General features: G+C 42.2%; 1 protein-coding gene across 2 annotated transcripts in view; it reads right to left on the bottom strand.

Moving 5' to 3' along the window:
* The window catches only part of scn3b (sodium channel, voltage-gated, type III, beta), a 30,575-nt gene extending 9,346 nt beyond the window's left edge, over positions 1-21,229 (bottom strand). Inside the window, exons 1-5 of one of the 2 annotated variants that reach the window (XR_013962249.1) lie at positions 21,022-21,229; positions 20,399-20,642; positions 13,254-13,432; positions 11,872-12,100; positions 4,204-4,338 (exon numbers count right to left, since the gene is read on the bottom strand). Coding sequence is in view for 1 of the 2 variants with exons in the window: in XM_080731405.1 (XP_080587531.1) it covers positions 4,204-4,342; positions 11,872-12,100; positions 13,254-13,432; positions 20,399-20,606 (755 nt within the window). In the remaining variant the exon portion in view is untranslated. Of the gene's footprint in view, positions 1-4,203; positions 4,343-11,871; positions 12,101-13,253; positions 13,433-20,398; positions 20,643-21,021 lie in introns of both variants that reach the window. The other variant, XM_080731405.1, reaches the window with a different exon arrangement.
* Between the last annotated feature and the right edge of the window lie 1,486 nt (positions 21,230-22,715).

Raw genomic sequence — 22,715 nt, 5'->3', positions numbered from 1 at the left:
ATTATTTTAATAAAAAAAAACAACAACACGCATTTATCAATGAAATTGATGATGAGTATTATTTGCATTAACGAGATTAACAGGCTAAAAAAAAAAAAATGTTTTCTAAAACATTGTTTCTCAAATTGGGGTCCGGGGACATTCGGGGTCATTAGTCAATATAGCGCCGCAATATTGTGTAACCACTATTACAACATAGCAGATATACAAGCACACACGTCTGCTATTTTTGAAAAGTCTTGAAAATGTTCCTGGGGTCCCTGGCACTAGATATTGATGATCAATCTCAGAAAATTAGAATATTTTGTAAAAAAGCTTTGCAGATGTCATAGCACCCCAAATCATAACTGACTTCCCACTGGACTTCAAGCAACTCTGACTTCAGAAGGTTGACATTTCTCTATTATAAATCCATGTTTTGAGTGGTCTCCTGTAATATTGTAATATGTTCAAATATGGACTTTTGATATTCATAAGCTGTGTATGCCATAAAAATTCAACATTTTAACGAAAAAAGATTTGGAATAATTCACCGAATGTGCAATGTATCTAGAATATATCGTCACTGTCGGGCAGAAACCTTGTATCTCCAAGTTTCAAATGTGTAAGTTCTTTTTCGCAAAGTAAAGCCCTGCTTCATCAGGCAAGGTCGTCACACAAAAGTAGTGAAAACAGCAGATCTACAAGCACACAACGCCTCGCACTGCGAGGCGTTGTGTGCTTGTAGATCGGCTGTTTTCACTAGTTTAGTTAATTTTTTTAAATTATATAAAAAACGAATGGTTTTGGACATACAAGGTTTTCACCCGACAACGACGATATGAAAGTTTCAAGAACTATATGAACGTGTGAAGAATGTTTACTTTTACAAAATATTCAAATTTTCTGAGATTGATCCGAATCAATTTGGGGGTCCTTGACATGAAAACGTTTGAGAAGCATTGTTGTAAAATACTGCACCACAGTGCTGTGTTGTTGTTTAGTCAAACCCAGTCCAGGCTCGGTGCCTGCATGGATTGTTATAATTATGGCAGTCCATTATTATTTCAGACTATTGAAGCTTGTTATGGGGGGATTGTTGTTGCAATATGGCAGGCGGTTCTGGATTCTATTGTAATTGACACAATTATTTCATAAGTATTGAGCTGCCTGTGTGTGGTGGACCACTTTATATGAGCAGTCTCCCCCTCTCTCTCTCTCTCTCTCTCTCTCTCTCTCTCTCTCTCTCTCTCTGTTAAAACAAAAGATAGAAAAACATTAAACGATTTAGGCCTAGAATTATTTCATGATTTGCTATTTTTTTTTTAAAGTAGTGAAAATGTGTGCATTTGTAACAAAAATGTAGCTTCTGGGGGGTCCCTGGAACTAAATATTTTGAGATGGGGGTTCTTGGCAAAATACATATCATTTTGGGGGTCCTTCACATGAAAAGGTTCGAGAACCACTGTCATACAGTAGTAGTCTCTCAAGAACAGACTAACTGAGCTCCAGTTAAGTGAAAAGGACCTTTTCTTTGACTTTGGCTAGCCGGATTGCTGACATAGAAACATAGTTTTTTCAAAAAAAACCTTAGAAGGATTCAAAAGACACTTCGGGTCAAAATCGGGTCAAAATTCAAATTTTCAAGATTTTTCAAAAATAGCAGATCTACAAGCTTGCAGCGCAGCACTCGGTGCCACGCTGTGAGCTTGTTGATCTGCTATTTTTCAATAGTTAAAGCATAAAATAACAATACGCAATAATGTATCCGGTCTAAATGGATTAAAAACAAAAACTCAAACCCTGAATGGCACGGGTGGCAGTGAGAGAACTACAAACGCTGCCTTTTTTCCTGTCATGGATTCCGGTACGTATACTATACGACAATACCCGGCCAGCGTTAATGTTAACCCTGCAAGGCCCAGCGTTGCTTTTTGGCAACATTTTTTAAATCATTTTTAAAAAAATGTTATAATTTGTTTTCCTGTTCTTTTTTCACATTAACATCACCATTAAATCCTATTGTTTAGTATTACAATGCCATTGGCCACGATATTTGCATATAAATACCCCCCACAAAGACTGACATTCACACCTCCCCGAGAAGTTGAAGCGTCTGGACGAACAACATCTCACTTTTTAACTGAAGCTATTCCTCACTAAAACATAAGTAAAATGCCTGTAATATATATTTTTTGTGATCATTAGAATGTCTAGAACACGTGCACATGTTAATATTGTGAAAAATATCCCCAAAATGCAAATTAGAGCATGATTTATGATTTATGGCTATAAACCCTTACAAAAACATTATTCATTTTTTAAATGACATTTTCCTGCTCCTACAACACCATCTGATTTTTTTTTATTATTTCTTTTGGCCAGTAGAAATTAATTCGGGTCTTGCAGGGTTAAACAGGCAAAACATAATTATCCATAATTAGTGCGCTGCGGGCGCTGAGCTGTACGTATTACAGCCTGGAGTGCATTGAATATGATTATGATCCATACACGCCGCCATACCGACGACGTGGTACAGTACGTTGCTCATTAATCATCATAACACCGCACTCAGAATAAGGCTCACGTAATCACACCTCAACGTCTGGGGAAACATATAATTGGATCAGTGTACGTTAAGCCTGAGATATACGTCATTGTACGGCGGTGTCCCGTGGCGAAAACCTAGCCGATCCACAAGATCACGACGCATCACGACCGCGACGCGCTTTGAGCTTGTAGATCGCCTATAGATCGGCACGCGAACCCTGTCGAGCGACGGAGCATAGAGCGTGTCACCCAGGATTGTAAGGTTTGGCCATAAATTGACTGTCTAGAGAAGGAGCCGTCTTAGTGCTGAGTGGCCCAGTCAGCATCACTGCCAGCCGCTGGGAGTTGACAATACAGGTGCAATCGAATCTTTGTCAGCCCAGGGAGATGGTAATGCGAAAAGTCAGTTCCCTGCCGGAGCCGCCGCAAATCCTGCCGTGCTGTGAAAAAGCTGAGTTGGAAAGGAAGAGTCAGCAGCAAGTGCTCAGGAATTATTCAAAACCTGGGCTTCCCGAGGAAAAAAAGCAGATTAGAGCTGAAGTACCACTGAAGAGGGGCAGCTCAGACTCAATAATATCACTCTCTCCGTCAGGTTGGGGCATTCTTATTCCCAGCTGCCTGTATAACCCCTCTCACCTTTACACGCATGTCGGCGTGTACGTGGGTACGTGGGTGCGTGTGCGTGTGCGTGTGTGTGCGTGTGCGTGTGCGTGTGCGTGTGTGTGTGTGTGTGTGTGTGTGCAGGGGCACAAGGGGGAGGGGAAAGGTGGGACTGAGTTACTAGGGCCCAAGGTGGAGGAGCCTTAATTATTTTATACTTTAGCTATTGAAAAACTATTGAAAGCTCACTGCGAGCTTGTAGATCTGCTATTTTTGAAAAGTCATCAAAATTTGTGCAAATCTTTGAATACATGTATTTTTTAACATTGTTAACTCAAATGTTGCTTCTGGGAGGTCCCTGGAACTAAATATTTTGAGATGGGGGTCCGTGGACAAATACATATGATCTTGGGGGTCCTTCACATGAAAACGTTTGAGCACCACTGACATAGAAACATAGGTTTAGCAAAAAACCTTAGAAGGATTTGAAATATTCAAAGACTTGCACACATTTTCACGATTTTCCAAAAATAGCAGATATGCATGCGCTGTTAGCTTGTATATCTGCTATTTTTCAATAGTTAAAGCACAAAATAACGCGTAATAATGCGTTCCCGGTCTAAATGGGTTAAACCCCCTCCCCCCTATGAAGAACATTCATGGGGGGCCCAGAATTTGGCGCAACACCCCTGCCTCTCACCTCTACAGGCATGTTTGCCTGTCAGTGTGTTGCGTGTTTGTGTGTGTGTGTGTGTGTGTGCGTGCGTGAGCGTGTGTGTGTGTGTGTGTGTGCGTGTGTGAGCGTGTGTGTGTGCGTGCGTGAGCGTGTGTGTGTGTGTGTGTGCGTGTGTGTGTGTGTGTGCGTGCGTGTGTGAGCGTGTGTGTGTGTGTGTGTGCGTGTGTGAGCGTGTGTGCGTGTGTGCGTGTGTGTGAGCGTGTGTGTGCGCGTGTCTATGTGTCTATGTGTGTGTGTGTGTGTGAGTGTGTGTGTGTGTGTGTGTGTGTGTGTGTGTGTGTGTGTGTGTGTGTGTGTGTGTGTGTGTGTGTGTGTGTGTGTGTGTGTGTGTAACTCACGCTGTCTCCTGCGTCTGCTCGTCCGACTTGGAGATCTTGCGGTAGCAGTAGACCATCTCCAGCAGCAGCCAGCAGGTCAGGAACACCAGCAACACGTACATCATTATCTCTGAGTAAACCGCTGTGGTGTCGTCACTGGCTGTGGAAAAAGACACGCACACGCGCGCGCACACACACACACACACACACACACACACACACAAACACACACACACACACACACACACACACACACACACACACACACACACACACACACGCTTCAGGGTTTAATAGCGCAGAACTTGAAAGTGCGTGCAGTGGGCTACTGTAACCGTCGCAGGCATTGGGATAGAAAGCCTGTACCGACGTAAGATTGCTTCCTGCTGCCCATAAATATAACATCAACCATAATCGAGGACGAGGTGACGTTTCTAAAATATTCACTTCAGAACTCAGAACTGCAAGCCAAGCAGTCATTCAATACCATGATGATGAAGCATAGCCTGGTCCCAGCCTGTTCGCTCCGTTCCACGATCTGTTTTGTCTCTCCGCATCACAGTCCGGAAATTACTCACTTGACTCGCATTTCTGAACGTCCGTTGTGACGTAACGAGGCCGTTGCTGATTGGGTGTTGTTCCAACGAATCAGAGTAGGGTTAGGGTAGCCACGTCATCAGCCAGCCAAAACAGACTGGTGTATTTGTCCCGCCCCGCACCACGGACCAATCGGAAGCCACCGTGGCTGGAAGGCCACGTGGTGTTGTTCCAACTAATCAGAGTAGGGTTAGGGTAGCTGCGTCATCAGCCAGCCAATACACACAGGTGTGTTTGACAGACATCACCAAAGACCAATCAGAAGCCACGGCTGTGTGAATCCAGCTTCTATGTCCCAGCTCCGCTTGGAGATAGGAGGCTTTCCAGACTGTTATGCGGAGAGAGAAAAACAGATCGCGGAACGGAGCAAACAGGCTGGCACCCAGGCTAGATGAAGCATGCTTCTTTGGCACATCCCGTTTAGAGAGTTGAGGAATGACAGATGAGCCAGCGTTGCTCACAGGCAGCACAGCGCTGGAGCCCGACCGATATATCGGTCGGCCAATATCGACCGATATATCATCTGCATGTATCTTAGCCAACAAAGCACGGCCAGGGCGATTTCAGCATAATCTCTGCCAAACAGGGACGTGCTGGCCATTGGGAAAAGCGGGACAACTCCCGAACGGCCGGTTCATTCCCGGCCGGTCCAGGCCGGCCATTAGGAAAAAAAATAAAAATAAAATGTCTGCCTTCGTTCCATGTTGGGGCTGGGCAGCCAACGAAGTAAATTGTCACTGTCGGGCAGAAATCTCCAAGTTTCAAATTTGTCGATTTTTTCGCAAAGCAAAGCCCTACTTCATCATACAAGGCCGTCGCACAAAAGTAGTGAAAATGATAAATACAAAACAAACGGTTTTGGACATGCAAGGTTTCCACCCGACAACGACTAAATATAACTCATGTTATTGGCCCACTGGCTTGTCACTTGTCATGATCTGAAATGGCAAATCTTTGAGTAGCAGCAGCGCTATGGAGAGAGATCTCTCTCTATAGCGCGCAATGAGGGCCTCTCCAACTCTTTTTCCCGGGCTGAATCAGGGGCCCAGCACGTCCCTGAGCCCGACCAATATATCGGTTGGCCAATATCGACCGATATATCATCTGCATGTATCTTAGCCAACAAAGCACGGCCAGGGCGATTTCAGCATAATCTCTGCCAAACACATCCTCTGACTGCCAGTGTCTGTAACACTCATGGTCGTGTCGAGGTCTGGCCTCATGGGATTCAGATGCTTACAGGCTGTTAGCAGGGATGATGTGCATGTGCATAATGTTGACACTTAAAGCCACACTGTGCAACTCTCATGTCCCTACCCCGGATTCCCCATGCAATCGCTGATGTTTGCTTTGTTTTTTTGTTTTTTTACCACTGAGCTAATAAGAGCCTGCCTGCCTTTGCTAGGGATAAATTTAGCTTTGACTTTAATTTGGACTTTCATGCATTATCACATGTCAAACCAGACCACAGGATATAAATGTCTCAATAGAAGTGCCAGGAGACCAATACCATCATCAGCCCAATTTTATAGGACAGGTTATATTGTATTAAAAAGCACTGGGTTACTAGGGCCCAAGGTGGAGGGGCCTTGATTATTTATACTTTAGCAGCACCGATTTTATTATTTATACAGCGCAGGCTGCAGAACCGAGAGCCGCGCTGCGAGCTTGTAGATCTGCTATGTATTTTTTAAGCAAACATTTGTAACTCAAACTTTGCTTCTGGGGGGTCCCTGTTACTAAATATTTTGAGATGGGGGTCCGTAGCAAAATACATATCATTTTGGGGGTCCTTCACATGAAAATGCTTGAACACGGCCAGAGCGATTTCAGCATAATCTCTGCCAAACAGGGACATGCTGGCCATTGGGAAAAGCGGGACAACTCCCGAACGGCCGGTTTATTCCCGGCCGGTCCAGGCCGGCCATTAGGAAAAAAATTAAAATAAAATGTCGGCCTTCGTTCCATGTTGGGGCTGGGCAGCCAACAAAGTAAATTGTCACTGTTGGGCAGAAATCTCCAAGTTTCAAATTTGTAGATTTTTTCGCAAAGCAAAGCCCTACTTCATCATACAAGGCTGTCGCACAAAAGTACTGAAAACAGCAGATCTACAAGCACATCGGCTGTTTTCACCGATTTTATTATTTATACAGCGCAGGCTGCAGAACCGAGAGCCGCGCTGCGAGCTTGTAGATCTGCTATGTATTTTTTAAGCAAACATTTGTAACTCAAACTTTGCTTCTGGGGGTCCCTGTTACTAAATATTTTGAGATGGGGGTCCGTAGCAAAATACATATCATTTTGGGGGTCCTTCACATGAAAATGCTTGAGCACCACTGACATAGAAACATAGTTTTTTTCAAAAAACCTTAGAAGGATTTGAAATATTCAAAGACTTGCACAAATGTTGAAGATTTTTACCGAGTGCCGTGCTGCGAGCTTGTAGATCTGCTATTTTTCAATAGCTAAAGTATAAAATAATTAAGGCCCCTCCACCTTGGTCCCTAGTAACTCAGTCCCACTGCCCCCCTCCCCCCCTTGTGACCCCCTGAGGACCATTTAACAGTCTAAAGCCCCCTGCAGTTTGAATTGCACACTGATACAGAATAGTTGTTTGGATTGAGTCGACATGGTCTGCATCTGAAGACATTGATATGCAACGTTTATTGGGTTCAAAAGAAAAACATCCATCTTCTATGTGCAATATCTTCTGATATGTAGAAACATACAGTGCCAATTTTTTACTCTAGCGACCAAGCTATGCGTTTCATACAAATGGGAATATTAGATGTATAGTTAGATGTATGTAATGCAAAAGAAATGTTGCTCCCAAATATAGACATCAGTATCGTACCTGTACATTCATGGTCGGGCAGTGTTATATTTGTGGTGCTATTGCTCTAATAAAATAATCATAACAAAGCTTGAATATGTCACAGGGGTTCTCAGTGCTGAGATATAAATGATTTGATAGTTGAACTGATATTTACAGATTTTAAGTTGTAAAGAACTGTGTGGTTCACACCATGTCATTGTTAAAACATTGTAACAAGTAGTTTGAGACACGATTGCTTTAGCTTGTCATGCCTGTACCGTACAGTTTATGTCTTGCTCATCCAATAAGAACCGCTGTGCACAAGAACTAGCATCAAAGTTCAAGTAGCATACTGGCCAGAGAGATGTCAGCTTTTATTGATTTCATTTTAAAATGTCTCCAAATTGTGACTATTAAAGGAGGTTTAAGTCATATATGTGTGTACAGGAAAAAGGTGTGTACATTTATTTATTTTGATTTGTGATTTAGCTCTATATTCTGATAGTAATCGTTGTTACAGAGTGGTTCTTCAGTAACATGGGTCTCCCTCTCTCTTCAACTACATTTCCAGGTCAGCATAGCAGTTTCCTCCAATCAGGATTGGAGCTCATTGTTTTGTTTCATCACTTCCGATTTAACTTGTTTATCCTGTATCCTGTACTGTACTCTCTCCCGGTTGGATAAACTTGGTATCCAGACATGTTTCTGGTTACTAAAGGGCTGGAAAGGCCCCTGTCAATTAAACAAATAATCAAGTCTAGAGCAGGGGTCTTCAACAGGGGGTCTGCCAAATCTTTCTGAGATAGGATCTTTTTTTATATTAACCCTAGCATCCTCTGAAGGGAACATTATCCAAAAGATTTTTGGCAAAGAGGTTTGGTGTAGAGGGGGAAAAAAGAACAGACCAAGAACATTTTTTTAGGTTTTAAGTGGTTAAAACATTAACATGAATCAACTCAACACTACACATTGATAGTGCTGTCAAACAAGTCTATGAATCTATATGAAATCTATGAAAAGGTTTCTGCAACACAATTTCATACAATGTGAAAGCTAGGGAGTCCTTGACCTGAAACATTATGTAAAACACCCACGGGTAGATGCTATAGAGTGTTTGTTCAATATGTATTGCTATATGTGTTGCTATAGAGTCTATATACTGTAACTACGATTATTATTGGAATATAGAGCTATTTAACATGTATTTTAACAACATTCCATCACCTACACCACCTTTAATGTATCCATACAATATGTATGTTTGCCATAATAACGTAATCCATTCAATGACATCAATACACTGGCCAAATGCTGTTTGAAATTTGATGAGAATAATGGAATGAAATGCAAAGAACAACTTATGGTTTAAAATAAACTGCAGCCTACTTTGAAAGGTTAATAACAGCCACTTTAAAATAATCCTTTTCCAGGTACAACCCAAAAATGTTTGTCAAAACAAAGCCCATCTCTATATGCCTCTAACAGTGAACTAGCTCTGGTCCATAGCGTTAGTGGAGTTCTCCCTAACGCTAAGTTCCTCTACCTCCGTATTCCTTGGAAAATCCGGAAAACACAGCCGTCTGGTCCGAAAATAACAAAAACTGTTTTGCCCCTCACCAAACCAAAGGTATCAGTGGACAGTTGAAAGCTTACTCTACTTAGTGGACGCAGTCTGGACCCCCCACCACACGCTTAAAATACATTTCTAGGGCGAAATGAAAAATAATCCACCTGACGGAGACACTCTTCCTGGTTGAAGACTGTTTTTACGAAACAGCGCTTCCAACGTCGCAGAGCTGAATAACACCCAACGAGACTAATGCTCTGTTAATTCGGTCCTCTGACCGGCGTGGGAGTAGTGAGTTGGCACCGTGATGGCGACGACAAATAATGAAAGAAGAAATGGAGTCTCTATCCGGTGGAATATTTTTCATTTTTCGCCCTAGAAATGTATTTTAATCGTGTGGTGGCGTCCACTAAGTAGAGTAAGCTTCCAACTGTCCACTGATACCTTTTGTTTAGTGAGGGGCGAAACAGTTTTTGTTATTTTCGGACCAGACGGCGGTGTTTTAAGGTTTTGCCAAGGAGGCGTGGAGGTAGAGGAACATAGCATTAGGGAGAACTCCACTACCGCTATGGACCAGAGCTAACAGTGAACATACTGTATTAGTCGGGGAGCCACAGGCCCAAAAGCTCAAAGAATAGGGTTTTACTTTTTATTTTTCATTTCATTTCATTTGGTCATTAAGGTACACAGAATGAGAGGCCTGCTCTGCCGGAAACATTGCGAAAAAAGGTTATGGCCATTTGTATATTCCCTCCATCGACTTCACTATACAGGGAAAAAAAATAATCTGCTTTAAGTAGCATGTGAGGGGTCGCAAAACAAATGCTTGCAATGGATTCAGAATCATGAAGAACCCCTAGTTTGACCGCTCACATGCTACTTAAAGCAGATTTATTTTTGTATTATTTTCCTGTATAGTGACGTCGATGGGACTCGCAATGTTTCCGGCAGAGCAGGCCTCTCATTCTGTGTACCTTATTGACCACATTAATAGAAAAAAACAAAAATAAAATGTATGTTATGACATCACAGGTCCTCTCAAATTTTGGGCCTGTGGCTCCCCGGCTATATGCAAGCAGATAGAGACACTGCAAAGTTATAAGACATGGTGGGGGGGAAATACTAGTTCCAAATATACATGTTTGACTGTATATTCGATCGAGGCGATCAAGGAAAAGAAAGACATCCAGCAAGCCAAGCATTCAGAAAGCAGTATACGTTACCCCTTATAAAAGATAGCAAAGTAGCTGGTTTGAATTGACCACTTCACTGACAATAGAAGAAAGCTCTTGATAAACAAAGACAGACAAAACAAAACACACAATTATTTCTTCAACACAACACTTGTAACGACAACACTTGACACTTGGGCAGAGAGAAACGAGTGAGTGGAGTATATCGTTGTTGTCCGGTGGAAACCTCGTATCTCCAAGTTTCAAATGTGTACGTTCTTTTGCAAAGCAAAGCCCTGCTTCATCACACAAGGCCGTCACACAGAAGTAGAGAAAACAGCAGATCTACCAGCACACAACGCCTGGCGAGGCGTTGTGTGCTTGTAGATCGGCTGTTTTCACTAGTTTAAATCATTTTTTAAATGATAAATGCAAAACGAACGGTTTTGGATTTGAAAGGTTTTCACCCGACAACGACGATATGCTTTTGTAAAACCAAACTAATGTACGATTATTTGAAAATGGCCAATCAAATAGCCACAACAAAGAAACATGTGTAGCACTGCAATCATCATCAGTGACCAACACAGCTAAATCTGTATTTAGCTGTGTAGGTCACTGTTTCAATCAACATGAAAATAAGATACTTACAGTATATTTTACAGGCGCAGTGGAAGTCAGTTCAACTAAATACATTATTTATCTATGATCTGCGCACATTGGATGTGTTTAACACGGGTTGACTAGTACTAGTGGACTCATAATGTGCCATAGTGTTGTCGTAAAGCAATGTCATAAATATTCTGAAGGAAAACTGACATTCAATAATTGGTTATTATGATCAAAATTCTTCTTCTGTCGAGTATCATCGTCCTTGATGATTGGGTGGCGACATTTGTTTCACAAGATGTTCTTGTTACTATGATCCAAATAGGAACATCATAAGGGTGTGTAAAATGGAATATCTAAAAGTCTTTGCCACGGACACATTTGTCCGTGTATTGATGACCCCTGCCTGATTCCGACTAAGGCCTAGGCCAGACGGAGCTGGATATTTCATATATCCCGGTTTGTCAGATATCCACATAGAAAAATATCTAGGTCCACACGACAAAGATATCTAGGTCTAAAATAATCTGAGTCCCCAGACCTCCACTAGGGGGACAAGCACACACACAGTAAATCTTCAGAGATATCCGTGTTCCATGCCTACACGGATCCAGTGAATCGGATATTTTTCAATGTCTTCACTTATTTATCCGGTTTAAAAAATATCCAGTTTTGCAGCAAAAATATCCAGCTTTGTGTCCCAACCGCACAAAGAAATGTCTAGCTTCAGAAATATCCAGCTCCGTTTAACCGGCACCTCAATCCCTGCTGCATAGGAAGTACAGTATGTGATTATCACAGCTACTGTAGGGTGAAGGATCAACTTGACAGAGATTAGCGCTACCAAGCAGGTGGGGAGACGGGCCGAGGAGGTTGCAGGGATGATGATTTAAAGGGTGACATGGAGTGACAGAGTGCACTGCCCTTACCTGTCTCTATCACCGTCAAATCGATGGTTCTGGTCTTGTTGATGGACGGCGAGAAGAAGTCAAACTCAAACTGGCGAAACACCTGGCACTGATAAGTGCCGCTGTCGTACCAGGTGACGTTCCGGATGTGGATGGAGAGGTCTTGTAGATCTGTGCTCCCGGCCCACTTCAGGCGGCCCTCCCATGGCCCCGGGACCTCCCTGGCTGCACCGTTCACATACTGTAAGATCTGTGGTGGGACAAGAGCAGGGGTCTTCAACGTTTTCAGGCCAAGGAGGACCCCTTAGTTGAGAGAGAGATGAAGCAGGGACCCCCACAACCTGTTCATAGATTCCATATACTGTAGTTTAATTTGACAACACAATCATCAGTGTATTTTGGATTCATGTCAATTTGTGTTTTCAGATATTTAACCACTAGAAATGTCAATACTTAATAAAGTTGACCTTTCGCTCTGTACTTAGTCTGCTCTTTTCCCCTTCTACAAAACCTCTTTGCCAAAATAGGTGATCTACAAGCTTGTAGATGCTATTTTTGGCTAAAGTTATCAGAATATGGACACTAGGGTTCAGGTGGTTAGTATAAAAAAGTTTCTATCAAAGATTTGGAGGACCCCCTGTAGTGACTCTGAGGACCCCCTGTTGAAGACCCTTGGACAAGAGCATTACTTTACTGTGTTTGTTTATTTGGGAGGGAAAGGCCATATTGGCCTGTTATCTCTCCTATGGTACATTAATACAGCATGGAATTGTGGACAATAATCGTATCCAAGGATAACAAAATATTCAAAGTCTTGGGTCTGAGAGGCAAAATCTCATCAAAAGGCACGTGTCTCAAAACGTACGTGGCTCAAATGCCAAATAAATAACAGGACTTGATATGAAAAAAAAAGTTGCAACAAAGTATAAAGGCGCGTCAACAGCAGGGGTGTGGGTGTCGCACCACATTCTGGGCCCTGGGTACTTGGCCCTGGGTAAATAGCAGATCTACAAGCTTGCAGCGCGGCACTCGGTGCCGCGCTGTGAGCTTGTATATCTGCTATTTTTCAATCGCTAAAGTATAAGATAATTAAGGCCCCTCCCCTCCACCTTGGGCCCTAGTAACTTTTCCCCCCCTTGTGACGCCGCTACCCACTGAGCACGCCGTCTAAAAGTGGTCTAATAGTGGTATAGATTTGAACGTTTTTTAGTTGTCTAAACTTAGACTAGACGACTAATAGACTTCTAATAGTCGTCTAAATATAGACCGTCTACATTTAGACGACTATTAGAAGTCTATTAGTCGTCTAGTCTAAGTTTAGACAACTAAAAAACTTTCAAATCTATACCACTATTAGACCACTTTTAGATGGCATGCTTAGTGGGTAGTCAACAGTTACCCACAGGTGTTCTGGTGGTGGTGTTGTCATGGTCTCTGGCCAGGAAGAACCAGTCGACGCGTGTCTTTGAAGGCACCTCTTCTCTCTTCATGCAGAAGATGCATGTCAGCTTCATGGGCCTCCCCAGGACCGCCTCCGTGTTCGACAGCACGTCCACGCACACCGGCCGGCTCAGGTCAACTGCTGACACACACAGACAGGTGACAGAGTACAGCAACTTGCAATGGGCCTGGTGTACAAGATACACTACACCACTATGATACCCAAGTACCTGTCAAAACAATAAAGGGTCAAACTCGTTTTTCTGCTATACCACCAAAATGTGGAAAGCCTTACCGAAGGCCATAAAGGAGTGTGGATCACTAGCATCCTTTAAAATTGCCCTGAAAAACCACTTACAGGCAGCAGCCGTTCGCAACTGGTAAAAAAATAATAATAATAACCTAGCCCAACCCTACCCTCCCCTGCCCCTTAGACCTACTTACTGTTTGTTTAGACTTACTGTTTTCTTTTTTTGTTCTATCATTTTTTTTTCTTTACATATCTACTGCATAGTACTGTGTTCTATTCGTCTGTCATTCAATGTTATATGAGATACTTAAATGGTTTCCTGTGGAAATAAGCTTAGTCTTTTCATGGATCTCCTTTTAGTAGACCTTGTACCAGTGAACTGTACCGTCATGAAACTGTACCTTTTCCTATGCAAACTTCTAATAAAGTCTTCAATCAATCAAAACACACGCAGCACAGCACAATGAATAGAAGACAAACAACATGATTCCAGGATAGGTCCATGGCCATTAGCATCGGTGCTAGCTAACCCAGGGTTTTGTTCTTCTGTCTCCCATGGAATAAAGCAGGGGTCTTTAACGTTTTCAGGCCAAGGACCCCTTAGTTGAGAGAGAGATGAAGCAGGGAAGCACAACCTTTTCATAGATTATAATTTAATCATTTGACAGCACAATCATCAGTGTATTTTGGATTCATGTCAATGTGTGTTTTCAGATATTTAAGCACTTTAACCGTCAATACTTAATAAACTTGACCTTTCACTTTGTATTTAGTCTGCTCTTTTTTCCCCTCTGTCTACACCAAAGCTCTTTGCCAAAAATAGCAGATCTACAAGCTTCACAACGCCTTGCAATTTTTGGCTAAAGTTCTCAGAATATGGATGCCAGGGTTCAATTGGTTATTATAAAAAAGGAGAAAAAAAAAAGGTTTCTAGCACTCAAAGATTTGGAGGACCCCCTGTAGTAACTCTGAGGACCCCCTAGGGGTCCCGGACCCCCTGTTGAAGACCCCTGGAATAAAGCATGAAACATGACATTTCATGACTGAAAGTGTAACGATGATCTTTAGGTAGGCCTGTTATTATCACATTTCTGTTCTCAAATCACAGATTTGAGACTTTTTCTTTTATGGCATTTCTGAGACCATTCATCTTTATAGAAGATGCTTCTAAACATTATAGTGCCAGTTTGATCACTTCAAATACTCTTTAACCTTAAAGAAACTAATAACTGAAAATAGACGATCTACAAGCTCACGATGCGTCACCCTGCGACGTCTTGTGAGCTTGTAGATCTGCTTTTTTCAGGCGTGAGACATGCTTTCATGAATTAGAAGGCATGCTGGCTTCTATGATGACTTCCAAACGACTGATATCAGTCATGGCGATTGAGCACGTTAATCCAATTTACAATTTAGGCATTTAGAAGATGCTCTTAATCCAGAGCGATTTACAATAACCAAGGACAGTACAAGGTAATACATCAAATGCATAGAAATAGTCATTTAAAAACGTAGGTAGACCAAGAACCATAATCTGCACATCGAAGCTATCCACTAATCCATGTGACTCCTCTCCTGTACTCATTTTACACTAATGACTATATTTCTCATTCTGATAAAAACCTTCACACTTATGGATGACAGCACTGTCACAGGTCTCATCTCCTGTAATGATGGAACAGCTTACAGCGGGGGTTCTCAACAGGGGGTCCTCAGAGTTACTACAGGGGGGCCGCCAAATCTTTGTGATAGGATCATTCTTTTAAATCAACAACTTGAACCCTCGCATGAGGAGAACTTTAGCCAAAAATAGCCCATCTACAAGCTCTCAACGCCTCACGCTGAGAGCTTGTAGATCGGCTATTTTCGGCAAATAGGTTTGGTGTAGAGGTAAAAAAGAGCAGACCAAGTACATAGTGAAAGGTCAAGTTAACTAAAAACACGAATCCAACAAAGACTGATGACAGTGCTGTCAAACAAGTCTATGAAATCGATGAAAATCTGCATCATAAATGTATACAATAATGTAGAGAGGGTCCCTGCTTCATCTCTCTCTCAGCTAAGGGGTCCTTGGCCTGAAAATGTTGAAGACCCCTGGCTTATAGAGCAGACGTCTCCTCACTAGTTGAGCGGTTGTGTTTATCTCCAAAACCAAGGAGATGGTTGTGGACTCCCACAAAAACTGAGCTTAGGCCGAGAAAAAAGGCACAAAAAAAACGCACATTCCCACAGTTGTTTAAACACAGTGCTGGACCCAAAAAGAAAGTGAAGAACAAAGGAGTGTCTGCATGCACACGATGAACTGATCTAGCCTTGCATAGCCAGAAGGGGAATTTTTCTTTGCAATGGCAGATTTGTCTGTCTGGCTACTACTACGCGAAGCTAAAACTGATCTCCTGTCTTCTTTTTCATTTTAGCCAAAAGTCTAGGGCTTCATCAAGTTCAGGCCCATAGTCAATCATTGCTATGGGCTGTCAAGATAATTAGTTGGCTTCAAATTCCTTGGGACCGCCACCAATTCTTCTCGTCTTAAATGTGGAGTCAATGTATCTTGCAGAACGATTGCATCAACGATTGCTCTTTCTGTGACAGCTCAAGAAAGTTCAAGGTGTCAGGCAAGGCAAGGATGTGTGACTTTTACAGAGCTGTGGTAAGAGAGTGTTCTGTTCTCACATTCTCTTTCACACAGTGGCTCTCAACCTTTTCTGGATCAGAGCATGCACTTAAAACACCTTGAAAGCGTTCACAGCACACCCCTCGGACCACTTTAACGCCGCGGCCTGTGGCAGCTGACAGGCTGCCGTGTTGAGCGGTCAGATAGGTGGGTTGCGTGCATTTTCAGAGCATGATTATTTTAATGATCAATCAATCGACGGGGGCAAATATGTCACAGCTTAACAACCGAATGGAACCAACGCAGTATACTGAAGTTTAAAGGGATATTTCACTTTAAGAAAAAGAACTACTCAGGCTTTTGTGACCACCCTTCCAATACAAACCCATTGTAGCTTACTCCATTTTAACCACAATAGATTCATTCATCTGGTGACTCCCGACACCCTCCTAATAAATACATACAATTGTTTTTTCGTGAATTTCCCTCAAAATATTATTAAAAAGAAATGACTTTTTTTTTATCGACGGCCAGCTCACGTATTAGGAGGGTGTCAGGAGTCACCAGAAAAAAGTACAGGTATTTTCATTGACTTTATCGTGGTTAAAATGGAGTTTGAAGTTACAATGGGTTTGTATAGGCGTGTCTGATAAAATGGATATCAAATAGGCTATCTAAACACTGAATCAAGCGAATTAAAATCTCTCCAGGGAAGTCGCAAAAGCCTGATTAGACGATAAAGTGTTTTGCAAATTAGTTGGGGGCCAACTTGCAATACCATCGTGGCCCACCAGTGGGCCCTGGCCCACAGGTTGGGAATAACTGCTCGATCACAGTGTGGTTTGGAAGCTGCTCAGCTGCTGACAGCAAGGAGAGCTACTGTAAATAGGGTAGTAAAAGCAGCATCAACGATCATTGGTCAGGAGCTGCCAAGCATCTGTGATATTTATAACCGCCGCATTCATGATCAGGGACCCCTCTCTCACCGAGCCAGCGCTCTGTTTGTCCCACTTCCTTCAAGGAGAAACAAAGTATTAAGAAGCACGGGTTTGTGAAACAGCACATGGCCCGAGGCAGCGAGGGCCCTCAACAACTCCTCCTCATACGGTGAGAACATAATCTGAACTTGTGTCCCCGCGGATGGGTTTTCTTTTTTAAAGGCACCAGTCACTACACAATCTGACACTGCTACGCCTACAATCATACAGCTCCCTTCACGCTGCTGTTAAGCTTACATTAGCTCTAAGAAAAAACCTCTATACAGTCTTGATTCAATGGTTGGGTGACTACAAATGTAAGAGCCAATATTGTTTTCTCTAGTAATAAACCCATTCTGTTTTGCTTGTTGAGGTCATACATTCATAGCCTGGAACCAGACCAATCCACAAAAAAAGAAACTTGCCCTTGGCGAATATGGGTCTGGCCCTGCTCAATTGTGAATCCATTTCCTCTCCCCCAAAATTTTGGGGAACCAATCAGGGCCCAGCATTGGTCTGGTCTAACCATTCATGTCTGCAGCCATTTTTTCTTTTAACATTGAGGAATTAGTATGAGCAACGCCTGGCTAATATATTCACACCAGGCTAATACATTCACACAACTTCAAAACCTTTTTGCCAGCTAAAAGAACCAGAAAACAATCAGGCTCTCAACTTGCATTATTATAAGTGTGGTCTTGCAGCTGAGTGTGTTTTCCTCCGCCGTGTCCGATGACTCATATCTGAGGTCACACAAACAAGCAGTGGGCATTAAATCTACCACTGGATAATGCTTCTAGACAGAGAGGCCATCAGATGATGGCCTCTGTCTGGAAGCATTATAGCCAGCAAAGGAAAGCATAAAACAATAAGGGACAGATGGATGATAGAATTGTGGAAACAGTGGAGACACAAGGAGAGTGGTGTGGGCGGAGCAGAGTGGACTGTGGAGGATTTGAAGGGATTGAGGTGACTGGCTCACATTAAAGGTCCCCACAGCAAACTCAGAACTGGGGAAGACAGCATTTTGCTGTAATGCCCCAACCACCTGGAATGAGCTACAACTACATTTTAAGATATGTTCTCCCATAACATACGGTCAATTTAAATCTTTAATTGACAACCTACCAACAAATGTCTGCAATTGTTTTTAAGTTTACTTTATATTGTCTGTCGTTTTGTAAATATTAATGTTGTGTTGTGATGTATCTCGATGGCACTGCAAATGAGGGCAACCTCAATGTCTTTTCGAGAATAAATAAAGGTTGAATGAATGAATGAATGATAAACTAGTGGGATCATGTGGGTATTGACATCCAAATGGATCTCAAAAGATAAGATCCCACTGTGGTGGTGCGCCATGTCATTATTCTGGCATCCCATTGGTCCGACTGGTCCCATTACAACTAAGCCTATCCGCAGTGGTGGAAAAAGTACTCAGACTCACACTGTACACTTGAGTAAAAGTACCAATATTGCAATATAGAAATGCTCTGTTAGGGTGCCCACACACCAAAATACCTAGAGTGGAATCCGCCAATGTATTTCAATGAGAATGTAGCGTTTTTTGCAGAAATCCTCTACTGGCAACAAACGCTCCATTCTCATTGAAATGCATTGGCGGATTCCACTCTAGGTATTTTGGTGTGAGGGCACCCTTACAAGTAAAAGCCCGGAATTCTAAATGTACTTGAGTAAAAGTACGAAAGTATTGGCATCAAAATATACTCAAAGTACCAAAAGTAAAAGATGTTTGAAAATAGCCAATCTACAAGCTCACAACGCGCTGCGATGCGACGCGTTGTGAGCAAATAGCCACGGTATAAAACAGGGCTAACATGCTAACATGGTACAGTATGTATTTTTTTATAATATTATAATTTACATCTGCAAAGTAACTAGTAACTATAACGTTTTCACATAAATGTAGTGGAGTAAAAGTACAATATTTGGATCTGAGATGTAGTGGAGTAGAAGTAAAAGTACTGGAAATTGGAAATACTCAAGCAAAGTACAAATACGTCAAAACTGTACTTAAGTACAGTACTTAAGTAAATCTACTTAGTTACTTTACACCACTGCCGACTAGTCCCATTACAACTAAGCCTATCCGTAACCCTACCCTGACACTAACCTAATGGTGGGAACTCTGAATGATGGGATGGTCATATGGCCAGTCTGTGATGTAGAGTACCTTTATGGAAAGGATAACCCCTTGAGATGTATCATCTCGTTTTCGAGGGGGTCCTTAACACAAATACTCGTTGCCAGTAGGCCTCTATAGGCCTACTCTTCGTATTCTATATCTGTTCACAATGTCATTGTTTATCACCCAAAACCAAGATAACAGCTGATTTGACCTTTGAGACGAATAAATAACGTGTCTAAAAACGTAGTTACTGCACTTTCGCTTTGGAGGGTTTATATGAGATTAGCTGTGGACAAACACACAGACACACACAGGCTGACACTCTTATAGATGGCAAGCCACCTGTAAGCTGACACACTGTTAGCTTGTAGATCAGTTGAAGTCACACAGTCATCCTACAGAGACATCACAGTCCTCAGAACATAACAGCATCATTATTGTAGGCCTATAAACGCAGACAGGGTGACGCACAACGTAATTGCATAGAGCACAAGCTCACAGGGGAGCTGCATGCAGAAAAATAATTCATAATTTAACAAGAATAAAAAAACAATCTGTGGAGTGTGGGTGATGGTATATACAGCAGTTTGAAACAGATCTAAAGCTACAAACAGACCCTGTCTGTTGCAGTGCCGAGTCCTGATGTGTCCTACTTATGTAAGTCATAGATAGCCTTATGGGCAGATACTGCCAGCATCAATTACATCTCATCTCTTTCAGTGAGTGAACAGCCAGATGGAAAGAGAAGGGGGGAGAGGGGGTTGTTGTTATTGTAGTAGATAGAGGGCTAGAGGGACAGGGCTATTATTCCAGTTAGTGTGAGTGAAATCATAAGTGATTGAAGTCATGCATCACACTCAAATGCGATCTTGGGTTCACATTGAATAGACTACTTAAACGTTTTAATGACCATGTTTTGTCACAGAGAAATAATTAACATAGGCCTAAACCTGATCCAATCAACAGTTGTTGTTGTTGTTGTTGTCGTTTTTTGCCTTTGATCCCAAGGAAAAGTCATGCAAAAAAAAAAAAAAAAAAAAAAAAAAGCTAGAATCAACGTGGGTTTCAATTAAAGTTGGAACGATTTTCTCGCATGATGGGACGGCCCATATACTTACCGACAAAAAGCAAAACAAGCAGTGCGTGCAGCGTAAATGGAGTTATCATCTTATAAAACAGCTGGTCCCTCAAACTTCTTGTCTTGAAGAAGTCCTGATTGTCTGTACTTGACCGCCAGCCAAGGCCCTGAAGGACGATTAGTCCCCGTTTTATTGAAAAGCGATTTTCCTTCTTCAGTTCAGCACCAAGGACAGCTCCCCTCCTCATGGGATCCGGAGGACGCCAGTCATTCGCCCACAGTAGCTAAAGAGATTCACAGAAATTAAGTCAGCTCTCTAAAACAGCACCGTCTATTATAGTCAATAGGAAAATGTTTTCAACCCAAGCAGACAAATACTTGTGTCCAGCTACGGCCACCAAATCAACAGACACGGTTTGGAAATTGGACCGCATTCATCATCAATGATCGCTTTCACTAGCCTCCTACGTCAAAACTTCTGATAAAACGAACTGGGCCTGATACGTTATTAAAACGAAAAAGCATGCACACGCCGAGAAAACATCTGTCAAGGGCTTTATGAGAAGCTGCGCTGTCGCAAGCATTCGCATAATCCAGATCTATAAGGCTATATACCCGAGAGATCGATTACATTTAAAATAAAAATAAATAAATCAGTGAAACCTGTGGATCTCCATGATGGTTTCTTCTTGTTGCGCGGTTCTGGAGTCGCTGCTGCTGCTTGTACAGAAACGACACACACAGGAGGAAGGAACCGCGGTGAAAGTTTCCTTGTCAAAGCATTTGGTTATTGATCGTTGAGAGGCATGTTCTTCCAGAGGCTAAGCATCAAACAAGCAGCATGAATAATCACGCTTTGCATCCGCTGACTGTCCGCTGTCTTTGTTTGCACAGAGCAGGCAGCCACTTAGTGCGCGCAGAACGCATGCGTGTGTGTCACTCCCCCGCACACTATCACTAGTGTCAGCTAGTCAGTGGTTCTTCTCAAACTGCATTTCCAAGGACCCCCACATTGATGTTTAGGCCAAGGGTCTTCAACAGAGGGTCCGGGACCCATAGGGGGTCCTCAGAGTTACTATACAGGGGGTCCTCCAAATCTTTGTGTGATAAAAAAAAAAGAAGAAAAGAAAATCTCCTTTTTAGCCAGATTCTTAACCAGAATCTGAAAACTTTAGCCGAAAATAGCAGATCTACAAGCTCACAACGCCTCGCGCTGCAGGCGTTGTGAGCTTGTAGATCGGCTATTTTCGGCAAAGAGGTTTGGTGTAGAGGGGAGAAGTATTGACGGTTCAAGTGGTTAAATATCTGAAAACACAAATTGACATGAATCCAGAAATATGATGATTGTGCTGTCAAACGATGAAACTATATGGAATCTATGAAAAGGTTGTGGGGGTCCCAGCTTCATCTCTCTCTCAACTAAGGGATCCTTGGCTTGAAAACCTTAGGCTATTAATTGACCAACGACCCCAATGTGAAATTATGCCTGCAATCCACATACTGTAAGTGAAGTTCTGGATCTAAATGTTTCTAAATGATTCTTTCCAGATTTTATTTTATTTTATTTTATTAAATAGCAAGCCAATAATAGCCAAAGTAACATATTGTTCTTTTTTGGCTGGGGACCCCTTGGAAACCCATCATCAAGGACCCCTGGGGATCCCCCGGAATCCACTTTAAGGACCACTGATCCAACCTATAGGCTACTTGATCAAATCATTCACCCTTAGTATAAGCTTATACACCCTTCTGTGATTCTGTTAATTTTTTTTTCTATAACAAAATGCACAACTCAATGTCATGTAATTGCCAACCTTGTTGGTTTTCTTATCAAATAGTTCATGTCATATAAAACAATGGTCATTTGCAAATCGTTTTTATTCTAAGCCTTTAGGAGGACTTCACCACAACCTATCTTCATATAATAGGTCCTCACTAATGTAGCGCAATTTTTTTTTTCTACTCGGTCCAAGCTCCAAGTCTCCTAGGAGAGCTGTGGGAAGTTCAGAATCCATCGTCTTGTGACATCATCATTTTCCAAAAAGAAAAAAAGAATCAATATTTTTGAAAAGAATATTTAGATTTTTATTATCGCGAGAACAATGGCTTCCACTTTAACATTGCAACTTTTCAGGAATAGAAAGCCTTCTATTAGCTTGGATTCCCAATCGATGAGGTCACAATACGATGGGTTTCTGACCTGCCCACAGCCCTCCTCTGAAAAAAAGAAAAAAAAAAATATTTTTTAGTGAGGACCAATTACAGTATATGAAGATAGGTTGAAAAGTGGTGAAGTCCTCCTTTAAGGATAGGCAGACTGCCCTTGTTTTGTCTAGTCTGTTATGTAAGCAAGGAGA

The sequence above is a fragment of the Nannobrachium achirus genome (assembly GCF_963921795.1).
Source record: "Nannobrachium achirus genome assembly, chromosome: 8".
NCBI classification, from domain to species: domain Eukaryota; kingdom Metazoa; phylum Chordata; class Actinopteri; order Myctophiformes; family Myctophidae; genus Nannobrachium; species Nannobrachium achirus.
This window is presented reverse-complemented; position numbering and strand designations above follow the sequence as displayed.